Source organism: Theropithecus gelada, chromosome 3 (genome assembly GCF_003255815.1).
Source record: "Theropithecus gelada isolate Dixy chromosome 3, Tgel_1.0, whole genome shotgun sequence".
In the NCBI taxonomy this organism is placed as follows: Eukaryota; Metazoa; Chordata; class Mammalia; order Primates; family Cercopithecidae; genus Theropithecus; species Theropithecus gelada.
Genome location: NC_037670.1, coordinates 107,770,171 through 107,782,838, shown reverse-complemented (window position 1 = coordinate 107,782,838; position 12,668 = coordinate 107,770,171). Strand labels below are relative to the sequence as shown.

Genomic DNA, 12,668 nt, shown 5'->3' with positions numbered 1-12,668 from the left:
CTTTTTCTCCTGATTGCTGCCCTCTTCTTACCCCCACCTCCTAACCTCCTTTTATTAAGCTAATTCCAAAAAAAAAAAGCCAACTTACCCCCTTGGCTCATATAAATCTGCTAACCGAAACAAGATGTCAACTTCCATGGGTGTAACCTGACCAAATTTCTGAGCTGCCAGAACAAACTCCTCTGTATGGAAGAAAAGTTAAAAGGGAAAGATTCAAGAAGAAATAGCCACTAAATTCAGCATTAACTCAAGGCACTGGAATAAGTGAACATCACAAAGTTGTATTATTATCATCAATTGCAGAATTCAAGTCAATCCAAATAAGGTAAGAATTTTTGCAGTTCTTGCATTCATTTGGAAAGAGTGTGCAGAATATGTTCTTGAACACATAGCTTAAAAGCTTGGTGTCATCTGATGTTATTCAAATTGCCAATCAGGGAAAATAAGGAATCATATATGAAACTTCATAAGCATAGGTCCCAGGAGGGGAGGTTATATTCACCTAATTAACTGGTTAAATTAGGATTATTATTTATATTAATTTAGGAGGTTATATTAATGAAGCTGTGGAATTCCTAAGGGAATTCTGATTTTTTTTTCTTTTTTTGTTTTTTTTTTAGATAGAGTCTTGCTCTGTTGCCCAGGCTGGAGTGCATTGGTGAGATCTCAGTTCACTGCAACCTCCGGCTCCTGGGTTCAAGCGATTCCCCTGCCTCAGCCTCCCAAGGAGCTGGGACTACAGGCGTGTGCCACCATGCCCTGCTAATTTTCTTAATATATATTTTTTAGTAGAGATGGGGTTTTACCGTGTTAGCCAGGATGGTCTTGATCTCCTGACCTCATGATCCACCCGCCTCAGCCTCCCAAAGTGCTAGGATTATAGGCATGAACCACCGTGCTGGCTCTGACTTTTTTAAAAATCCCATTACAATACTGATAATATCCTGTTCCAAGCTTACAGATCAACTTACACTGTCACCAATACAACTTTATGGAATTCCTCATATACATCTGAAGGCTTCCTTAGAGGTTGCCAATTTAGCTTAAGTTGTAGAAAGATTTGAAAATATTTAAGAAACTTTACATGTTTTCCTTATTCAAAGGATGTCTTCAGTTTCTTTCTTTATTTTTGAGACAGCATTTTGCTCTTGTTGCCCAGGCTGGAGTGCAGTGATGTGATCTTGGCTCACTGCAACCTTCATCTCCCAGGTTCAAGCGATTCTCCTGCCTCAGCCTCCCGAGTAGCTGGGATTACAGGTGCACACCACCACACCCAGCTAATGTTTGTATTTTTAGTAGAGACAGGGTTTCACCCCGTTGGCCACGCTGGTCTCAAACTCCTGATCTCAGGTGATCCACCCACCTTGGCCTCCCAAAGTGCTGGGATTTCAGGAGTAGTCACCACGCCAGGCCCAGTTTCTTTAAAACTTGGTGAAGATTGTTTTATTTGCTTTTGTTTGTCTGATCAAAGGATGAAAACCACGTTATCATATGGTTAATATATGTCAATGGGACAGAAAAATCATAAAGTACTAGTTGCCTTCTTCACCCTAATAATACACCATACTTGCAGGCAAGAATTCAGCTATATTCTCACTCACCCTTAGTCACTTCGACATCTTTCCTGTTGCCAGCCAGAGTGCTGTAGATCTTTCTAATGAGTTCCATGTTGTTAAGGAGCGAATTAAATCCATTAAAATAGGAGAAACTAACTTGATGGGATGTGGTACCTCCAGCAGCCTCAAATAAATTGAAAACAAGAGAGAAGAAAAATATACAAAAGATTTATAGATGATTCAGAAGTACATACATCTAATACTAGTTTGAAAGTAATCAAAAATGCATGTACAAGAAGAAATGACTACAAGTATTTTTCTTTAGCATTAAAAAAAGCTATAAATGATTTTTAGAAGCAACTGCAACTAATCATGACCAGAACTTGTATTCTCCACACACAACTCCTAGAAAACTAAATAAATACATGTGTAGGATTATAACAGGACTAGTAGTAATTTAGAGTTCAAATTTCAATTGGAAATGTTTTATAAGTTGGTTTATTTCATCTAATGAGCAAATCTTAAAGACTTAAACATGCAAAACTATAAGTACATATGCACACACGTGTGTGCTTATGCATGAAAAACTGTATTATATCAATGCAAACATACTATGAAGAGTGGTCACTCTAACATTAATATCAAGACTTGTCAAGTTACTAATAACCAGTAATAAATAATCATTTAGGTACAGACTTTACATTGGTGGGATTTCTAGCAAACAAGCATATTATGGTAAAATTACGAGATGCCATATACTTTCATGGGGGGTTAAGACTAGAAAAAATTCTGATAATCAGAATTTTTAAGAAACCATATTTCTTCACAAGGGACAAGGGAAACAGACAGAATGTCCATTATGAATGAGACTTCAGTTTGGAGTTTCAAATTCTATCCTTCCCTAACAAGGCAAAATATTTTTATTAGGAAAGCACTTCTTTATAAGGTAACAACCACATAAATCTTCACTTAGTAATCATTTAAAATAGCTGACATGAAGGTTTAGTATGGAGCAGAGAAGGGGGCACCCAAGAAAAGGAGTTATATTAACACAGTGCCAGAATGGAAAAGGCCTTGCCAGAATGTCATGTCTCCAGAACTAAGCACTCGGGGGAAGAAAGGAAACTGAAAGGCTATTCTGAGTTCCTGCCTATGGTAAGCACTGTGGGAAACCCACATGATGGTGAAAACAGTCTTCTCCCTGGGATTAACAAAAGGACAGTTACCACTGGGTACTGGTCCTAAAACTGCGTTATTACCAAAATCACCCAGAAGCTTTACAAAATTAGATTCTAAGACCTCATTGTCTATAGATGGTATATGATAGGCCTAGAAGAGATCTCAGAATCTGTAGTTCCAATAGTTTTTAATGGTGATGCTGGTGCTCCATGAGCAGGGCTTAAGAACCACCACCACTACAGAATGTTGCAGGACATCCCCAGGGCCCATGAGGGAAGGACAGCAGCTGACACCAGGGGGAGGGAGGCTCCATGAAACACAACTGCAGGGCTCTGCTGTCACATGTACCTTTGTGGCCTCAACACATACACGGTGAAAGAGAATCTAAGGTTTCGAGTTTCTGTTGTGCTAACTACTCTAACAAATGATATACATGTGCACTACTTTTTCCTTAGAGCATCTAAGAAGATTGGCAAAAATAGGCACTTGATATACTTCAAAATCTAAAGCAAAATTAACATGAGATCGCAAATGTTTTTCCTTTTATCTTTAAACAGTTAATATATTTCTCGAAGATATTCCATATTACCCAGATAACAAATTAACCTGCCAACCAAAACTAGCCAAAACACACTCTCTGAGTTTAGTAACGTACATGATCACATTAAAATGTTAGTGTTTGCAACAGAAAAAAATACTACATAACTTACAGAATTGTTTTTATAATTCCTTATTTACTGAGTTAAACCACTTCATTAAGGCAAGTTATGACTTACAGCTACTAGACATTCTTCTACAAAAGGAGTCAAGACATGGGGGCGGATGGTGACCATGATGTCTCGGAAGTCAATGGCTGTGACTCTCCCAGTCCTAGCATTGTCCCGTTGCACAAAGGCTTGCTTTGCATGCTCCAGTTGTATTTCCTGCAAATAAAGAAAGTAAAATACCTAATTTATGCTTCTCATTAAATAATTACTACAAATGACAGTTCATTTTAAAATCAGACTGAAGAAACAGAGATTACCTCTTGATCTAACAAGCCCCCATCTGCCTAATAGCACCCCCAAGCTACTGTCTCCTTCCAAGAGAAAGAACTTTGCTCAGACCAATGAACATGTCTTGAGAAAGTGCACTCCACTTGACTGTGCTACCCAAAGAAACCCAATCACTTCCATGCTCTCTAGAGTCCATGAATACAAAGAAAATGAAAACCGGAATAAAGTTTGGAAGGTTCAAAGATCTGGCCCAATCCAGCTTAGGTGATACAGATGATCTAAGGAAAAATACTGCCAGGAACTTTAACTTCTCTCCAAAGAAAAGAGAAAAGTTCTTAACTGCAACCTGATACACACACACGTGATGTAACAATAGATAGAAAAGAGTGGTGGTTCTTCTCTGCTATTTCTCCAACACAGGGTTTCTCAGCCTTGGCATTATTGGCATTTTAGACAGGGTAAGTCTTTATTATGGGAGGGCTGTCATGTGAACCCCTATTCTCTTCCCACTGGATATAAGTAGCCCCTTCCCTCCAAGGTCATAACAATAAAAAATGTCTCTAGATAGAGCCATATGTCTTGGTTAAGGACTACTGCTCCAAGTAGTTGGATAGTATGTGGATTAGGGGAAGCAAATCTGTCGTGGTATCATTGCATATGTTTAATTAAAATGATCTAAAGACAGAACATCCAATCACAGAGCTCTGTTGCTATTCCCAGGAGATTAAGTGTGTACACAAAAGAAAACATAGCCTCCTATCAAAACTCATTGTGCACCATATGGGAGGAGCATTCTTCCTGCAGAGAGCATATTATCTTCCTCACAACACTCTGCCCATTTCCCAAATGGGCCCTTGGAGTGACAGCTAACTTCTATGCAATTAAAAAGTAACATCGGGCAACACAGTAGTAGCTCATGTCTGTAATCCCAACGCTTGGGGAGGCTGAGGTGGATGGATTGCTTGAGCCTAGGAGTTCCAGGCCAGCCTGGGCCACATAGCAAAACCTCATCTCCACAAAAAATCAAAAAATTAGCCAGGCATGGAGGTGCATGCCTGTAGTCCCAGCTACCTGGGAGACTGGGGTGGGAGGATAACCTGAGCCTGGGGAGGAGGAGGTTGCAGTGAGCTGAGATCATGCCACCACACTCCAGCCTGGGTGACAGAGTGAAACCTTGTCTCAAAAAAAAAAAAAAAAAAAAAAAAAAAGGGAACACCAATAGGGCTCTCAAAAACTTCAAATTATTTGAATAAAATGGAGGTTTTTTAGATGATATTAAGGAAATAATTTTTAACTTTAGTGAGATAATGACATCATATTTATTCAAGTTATGTAAAAAATAATTGTCCTTATGAATTTGTGCAAACTAAAGTGTAAGGGAAGCAACATGAGTCTGATACTGCTTTAAAGTACTCGATCTTCCTTTCCTTCCCCAGAAAGGCAGGGAGATGAAAGAAGAAATATGATATTTGCAATAATGGAAGCCAAATAACAGTTGCATGATGGGTCACTATAGTCTTCTACTTTTGCAGTTTGAAAATGTCTACATTAAAAAATTTTAAAGATAAGACATTTAATAGTAAGAATCAGAGTTCTTATCCACTTAAAAGAATCTCCTCATTTGTAGCCATCTGCCAGTTTCAAACCAGCCTGTCTCAGCTGAAGCTCTCTTCTGGGATCCCAGTCTTTCTGGAGCCTCCACCACTGGCTCCTTAAATGGGAAGCATCTGTCGGCCCCTCTGCCCTCACATCTTCTCACTCTACTCGCCTAGACAGAGTGCTCTCTCGAGACCTTAAGCCCTCAAGGATTTCTTAAAAACTAAGTAAGGCTTAACTCCCATATTCAAATCTCACTCCTTTCTGCTGGACCAGAATTTCTGTTTAGAGAATATATCCAAGTGGGTATCGTGTAAAGGACGTAGAATGACACATCACTAACCCCCTATTGTAGATCCTCCAACCCAGTGCTCAATCCTGGTTTCTCTTCTATGTTCACAGCTTAACTATTAGGCACGTAGTTTTATCGGCCACCTCACCTAGAAAGCTGTCATTCTGAATTGTTCAAGCTTCCTTTCTCTCGGAGTAAAGCAGTTACCAAATTCTGTCCCTTAGGCCTTTGAAAGTTTGCCCAAATGCACCTTTTCCCTTTTGTTCCTGATGCTACTGTTCAGGCCTTCCTCAGTCCTCACCTACATTATCACTGATAGTCAGTGGTTCTGACTGTCAGTGTGGAACTTGGGCTTGCAGTCTGGACCTCTGTGGTCTACCATGCACACATCAAAAGTTGCTTTTCAGAATTAAAGACCTGACCTCCCTCTCCCTCTATGGAAATCTCCAACAACCCTTCATCATACAGACCCATCTCTGAAGCAAGGCATACAAGTCCCCAGAGGAACTACTCTTAGCCTCATCTCCTACCACCCATGCCCACCCCTGCTAGACCTGCCACACACCTGGGCTTTTGCTCACATTGTTCCTTCCACCTAGTGTAGACTGCTGCCCCTTTCTCCAGCTCCTGAAATCCTGCCACTTCCTTTAAGCTTAGCTCAAATGGTACCACTTAGGCAAATATAACCAGGTCTTATAACTAGAAATAACTGATATCCCTTCCGAGGCCCCCTGTCTGAATATCAATTATAAGACTTGTCTTATTTGATCTTACATCATAATCAGTTATTCACATTCCTGCCTTTACACCTACCTTATCAAGGAAAAGACAGTATATCCTGTTGAAGTCCCGTAAACATCTATTTACATTTATACATGCAGCTCAGCAGAATACTTTAGATATATAGCAGGTACTCAATAAATGACAGGCATACTCATCAGTGAAAAGTATTGTGTAAAACCAACTGAATGAACAAATTATGAGCTATTGAACAAAGGAAGGCTCTCCATATAAGTGCTTCCAATTCAGGAAGAAAGAAGAAACCAACCGTTAAACACCCTGTAGTGAAAAATGACCACAGTACATATTTAATGGAAAGTAAATGAACAGTCTCCTTTGAATTACCAGACCCATTGCTAAAGCTTGCATAAGCCAAGATTACTCTCAACAATAGTAGAAGGTATGTTCAGCGATTTACCATTTTCCCTAGTTTATAACTCAACATCTTAGGGATCCTCAGACAATTATACCAAAAATGGCATCACTTTCTCTGGCAACTCCATCTGCTCAGAAAGCAGGAAGCCACAATGCTAAGACCAGCCTGTCCAGAATTCCAGATTGGGAATGGATGCCAAGGTGGGGGCTGGTGCTCAAGCAGCAGGACAGGGGATGCACCTGTGATGAGGACAGTGTCACAACGCATCCTGTGCCCACGCTTCCATGATTAAACATCTACGAGCAGGGACCCCTCAAGCTGGAATAAGAAAGTCATTTTAAGCCTGATGATGAACAACTTGAGATTACATTTCCAACAGCTCTTAAAGATTGGGGGCGTTATAAGTTCCACAGAGAACAAAATGCTAGATCTATGTAGTTCTCTAAATAGTACGACAGAGTGAAAACACAGAGTTAGGTGGCTCTCCAACTTTAAAAGCAGCTTTCTGAAGATGTGGGTTGCTTTCTGAAGATCATCTGTTTATGTTGTACTGTTTCTTCTCCCAGGTGAAGAAATGAAACCATGACCTCAACCAGTACGACAACCATGCAATAGCAGTTAGCGAGCATGTATTATGCAGCAGGCACTGCTATAAAGCATTTTACAGGAATCAATTCATAGAATGCTTGCTGCAAGCCTATATGGTAGGTATTATTATTAACCTCACTATAGCAGTTGAGCAAATGAAAGTCTCACTGACAGGAAGCAGTAAAGCTGGAATTCAAGCCTCTGCAGTTCTGCCCCCCAGCCCCCAATCTACCCATGCTCCTAATAACTTCTCTTAACTGCATGGGGAGCCTCAGACAAAGCTACTGTCAGGAATTTGATTAAAAGATAAATTTGACACTAAGAAATCTTAAGAGCTGTGGAAAGATAAAAACTCAATTTGCATTTAATGCTCTAGATTTTACTGTTGCCTATTTTCGTGGAAAAATAATAAAATTCCCTAAAGTTTTCCATTAAGGCAAAGGCTTCAGTATACCCAGAGCATCAGGATTGTTTCACCAATAGTAGCAGAGACCAAGGAGGAGAGAAACCAAATCTAAAAGGCCTTCTCCTGGCCTCACTCACTTTTTGCTGTCTTTCCCACAGCCCCAAGAGACAAAGGAGGAAAAAATTAAATCAGGAGGCCAGTGGGAGCTAACACATAGATTACTCCATAAATATGAAAGAAATAAATGACCAGGCTCACTACTCATGGCAGAATGACCTAAAACTGAAGCTTCTGGTTTGCACCTCAAAAGCTATTTAATGAAAATCTAAATGTATACTATGGCTTGTCAAGAGAATGACAGCTCCTAGATCTGAACCCAGAAGGGATAAAACAGAGACAGAGAGCTTTTAGTATGCATGAAATATAGCATATACAAAATAATATTTATTTCTAAAATTAAGGGGATCAGAAGTAAATGAGTCATCTGTGCAGAGGAGGGGAGAACAATATGGGCAGTAAGCATTACATTCATACATGTAAAAGTTAAAAGACTATCAAGTAAAAAAATATTAGGCTGGCTATTTCTTCTGAAAAAATGGAGAGATGCTATAGGGGTCAGAGTTTAGTACAGTACACAGAAGTCTTTAACCTATAGAACTATTCTGCAGTAAAATGGGCTACCTTGAAAAGTAGCAGGTTCCCTGACACCAGAAATACGTGTTCAACCACAGGCTGAGGAACATATGTCAAGAATTTTACCTTATCTTTAATAGAGGGAGTTATGGAAGCCATACATTATGACGACAATATGAAATCTGGAACAGGCATGGGTACAGTGCAAACAGAAGTCACGACACTGCTACTCGGGAGAGCTCAGGTCATTGTTTGCATCTTAGAGCCTCAGATTTTCTTCTACAGAATAGGCACACCACCACCTACTGTGCAGGGTTGTAAAAACCAGAGGTCATGCATGACAGGCATTTAATAAACGGTGGCTTTGATTTTTGTCTAGGTGAAAGGTTTAAAAACCTCTAAAGTCTCTTGCAATATGAAACAGTGGTTCTGCTCAATCATTCTGAACTAGCCACAGGAACAGAAAAATGAACATCAGCCAGGATGGAGGATAACAACAGCAGAATGCTTCAACGCTCACTATAGACCAGGGGCTATGCCAAGAACTTCAAAGACAGCATTTCACTTAAGCCTCACAATAATTCTGTGAAGTAATGATTATTATCATTTTACACAGAGGCACCTGAGGTTCAGAGAGGTCAGCTAACTAGCCTAAAGTCACACAACTAAGAAGTGGAAGAGTTAAGATTCAAAGCAAGGGATGTCAGATTTTAAAACTGAGATTCTTAACTATTAATTTATGCTGCCTCAGGCAAAATCGTAAGTAACGGCCATAACTAGATTTGGACAGGTAATAGGAAAAGAGATTTTAAGAAAATTTTGATGATGACTTGAATATATAAATGAAGGAAGATATATCTCAAAAATCCTCATTTTGAATGATGGGGAAGATACTCTACCACAAAGGAAAATATTCAAGGGGAAAGAGATGAGGTGGTTGACCACGATGAAAAACCTGGAGTGAAGTGAGTTTCAGTTATAAACAAAAAGTTAAGACATACACAAAAGAAAGCTGGAGGTACAGGTAGAAATACAGATCTGGGAAATTTAGATAACAGGATTTTAGAGAAAACATCACAAGGTGAACGTTTACTAAGTTATTAAGTGCATGCTATGTACCAGGGACTGTTGTGTTTTCCCTGCTTCATCTCTTTGAATCCTCTCCACAACCGAGGTGGTTCTACCATCTTGTTCTGAAGATAGAAAAATCAGGTAAGAATGAGCCAAGGGTGACACGGGCAAGGATGAAACTGAATATGCATCGAGGCAGTCGGCTTCTGGAGCCATCATCTTAGCCTACACAGACTGCCTGTTCCTTTCAGAGGGGGCCTACCAAAAACCAGAAGACGAAAAAGATGATTGTAGAAATAGGTGAGATCCCATAGTGCATACAAAGAGCAGCCAAACAACAAAAATCAAACTGATACCTAAATAAGTAAGAAAATAAGACAGAGGGCCTGAAACCTTGTAGCAAATTCAGAGAGCTGAGAAAATGAAGTGTGTCTCTAAAGAGAGCTCTGAACAGTACCTGGCAATGGGTGCTTACTAAATGCTGCTGCCAAAGACAGTTACCAACTAAAGACAAATGGACCTTCCTATCACCTAAGGCCAGAAGGTCCAAGAGCATGAGTTCTGCAGCTATCTCTAAGACAGTTCCACTCAAGTACATGAAAGGAGGCCCAATTTGTCTTTAATATGTGCCAGTGAACTATTTTCTGTTCCCTCTATTCTGGTGCATGATGATTAATGGAACAGGCTTTTATTGCAGCAGTTTCCAACTACTTCAACACACCAATTCAGACTGCTATAGAAAAAAAAAATCAAACTCTTCAAAATTGCTAGTTGTACAGAATAAACATATATAGGGGTTACACCACTTTAGATCTAACATTCGTGCTTCTAATAGTCCCAGGCCTGTCATTTCCTTAATAATCTCCAATTTTCAGGTGGGTATATTTTGAATGTAAAATATTCTCTCCATCTCTATTCAGACATGCAAGTTTGTGCTTTAGCCTGAGAACAATTTATCAGGAACAACAACAACAACAACAACAGCAATAACAATAAAAAAACAAAAAACCCAGCCCCTCAAAACAAGCAGAAGATCCAGGTGATTTATATTATAAAGCCAAAACCACCAAAAAATATATATATTTTTTGAACCCAGGTTAATTTGCATTTTTGTGTTTTGAAATTATAACAAAATCTAAAATATTAATAAAAGCAAAGAGTTAATAAGGAAATGATTCGAAATAATTCCTTTTTAGACATGGTGATAGCAAAATTCTAGGCAAAATGCAGCTAATTGTTTATCAAAACAGGAAACAAAAATGTATAAAGACGACTTGCCTAAAAAATACCATATCATATTTAGTCCAAACAATTTCTATATTACATCACATATCAGTACCTGTATACTAGTTTGCATATAAAGATCCACTTTGTTTTCATAATCTATGCTAATTTGAAGAAAAACATTCTAATTAAAATGAAGATCCACATATTTTTTAACAAAGTAAAAATGAAACATAGCAATAAAATAGGTAGAGAGATAAGTAGTCACCATTCTTAATTGTGTTCCATTTGCACCTCCCCCCCGACCCCCCATTTGGCCATGCAGTCAGAGTTTCAGAGTTGAGGGTGAAATTTCATCCCCAGTTCACTGGGTGGGGCCTTTAATTAAAAGGGTCTTTGGAAGCAGTGTCACATGTGGCTTGGCATACACCGCAACACCTTGGTAGAAAAAAAATACAGAGCTTTTCCATCTCAATTTCCTTGCTCTTCTGATTGAACGTTAAACTTCACAGTGGGTAACAGCTGGGTAGATGCTGTATAGAGTGCTAATTTTTACCAGGATGTTACTGTAAAAGCCTGCACAACAGGCTGCTCAACAAAACAGCAAGCTAACACCACAGACACAACAGCACAATGAATCCTGATTTCCTTTGCCCAGAGTAGAAAGTGTGTGCTGTGGCTGGAGCGTATCCTGCATCTTACTGTCCAAGTGACCACATCTCTAGTTACTCATCACCAAACTAGCAGTGGCTTCCATTTGGACACAAAACAGAATCTCATCTAGTGGAAGAGTTGAAGGCAAACAACAACGTGCTCTACTCACTAGTTCATTTGAGAACACCAAACGATGCGGTGTTTATGAAACAGTACCAAAGCTACATCATAGACCCCCACCTGATACAACTTAGAATCAACATAAAAAGCATTCACTTAGTGAAAATGAAAATACAACTGTGTTCTTGGGCTACTAAAAACACATGGTCGGGCCGGGCACTGTGGCTCACGCCTGTAATCCCAGCACTTTGGGAGGGCGAGGCTGATGGATTGCTTGAGGTCAGGAATTCAAGACCAGCCTGACCAACATGGTGAAACGCCATCTCTACTAAAAATACAAAAAATTAGCTGGGCATGGTGGTGGGCAGCCTGTAATCCCAGCTACTCCAGAGGCTGAGGCAGGAGAATCGCTTGAACCTGGGAGGTGGAGGTTGCAGTGAGCCGAGATCACGCCATTGCACTCCAGCCTGGGTGACAGAGTGAGACTGTCTCAAAAAAAAAAAAAAAAGAAAAGAAAAAAATTTCATGGTCTAGATACTTTCACTACTACAGACAAGACAAGTTGGGGGACAAAAGGGAGGGGCAAATGGCTCAGATTACTCAAATCTAAGCAAGGACTTTGTTATTTGTCCACTTATGTGTAAAGAATTATGGCTTCAGTCAGTTCTACTACAAGGGATTATTTTTTATGAACACATGAAATCGCTTATTAATTCTAAAGCTAGAAAATTTGGGTTGTCATGGTTGAAGGTATGTTTTGTTTGGTGGTGGTTGGGCAGGGGTAGCAGCAATTTTGTTTTTAACATATATAGTCTCTTGTGTTGAAATTTTTGCCTTATACCAGGATGCTATGACAAATAGAGTAGCAAACTGTAACTGATGGTGAGTATAAAGCCAAGACCACAGCTGACCAGCAGCAGCGAATCTCTGCCTTGTACAGGGACATGTGGCAACTACCAACACCTGGGAGCAGCAGGCTTCTACAGTTCTACTCTCTAGGACTCAGGATCTAAATAACCAAAATGTTCATGTTACACAGAAAAGAACTGGGCTGACCTCTACACTGTGCTGACCAAGAAGCCAAAATAATGGTTAATCTGATTTCTTAAAAAGAACCAAAATTGTTCAGTTGCACAACTAGCATGGGTATGCTTTGGCATCCAACCAGGTTAACACAGGATTCGTGATGTGAGGACAA

General features: G+C 39.7%; 1 protein-coding gene across 3 annotated transcripts in view; it reads right to left on the bottom strand.

The window, feature by feature from the left end:
* SLC25A13 (solute carrier family 25 member 13) overlaps positions 1-12,668 on the bottom strand; it is a 199,605-nt gene that overhangs the window by 76,906 nt on the left and 110,031 nt on the right. For all 3 annotated transcript variants that reach the window (XM_025380033.1, XM_025380034.1, XM_025380035.1), the window contains 3 exons: positions 3,512-3,658; positions 1,602-1,740; positions 89-182 (listed from right to left, as the gene is read on the bottom strand). In XM_025380033.1, coding sequence (XP_025235818.1) covers positions 89-182; positions 1,602-1,740; positions 3,512-3,658 — 380 coding nt within the window. The remainder of the gene's footprint in view (positions 1-88; positions 183-1,601; positions 1,741-3,511; positions 3,659-12,668) is intronic.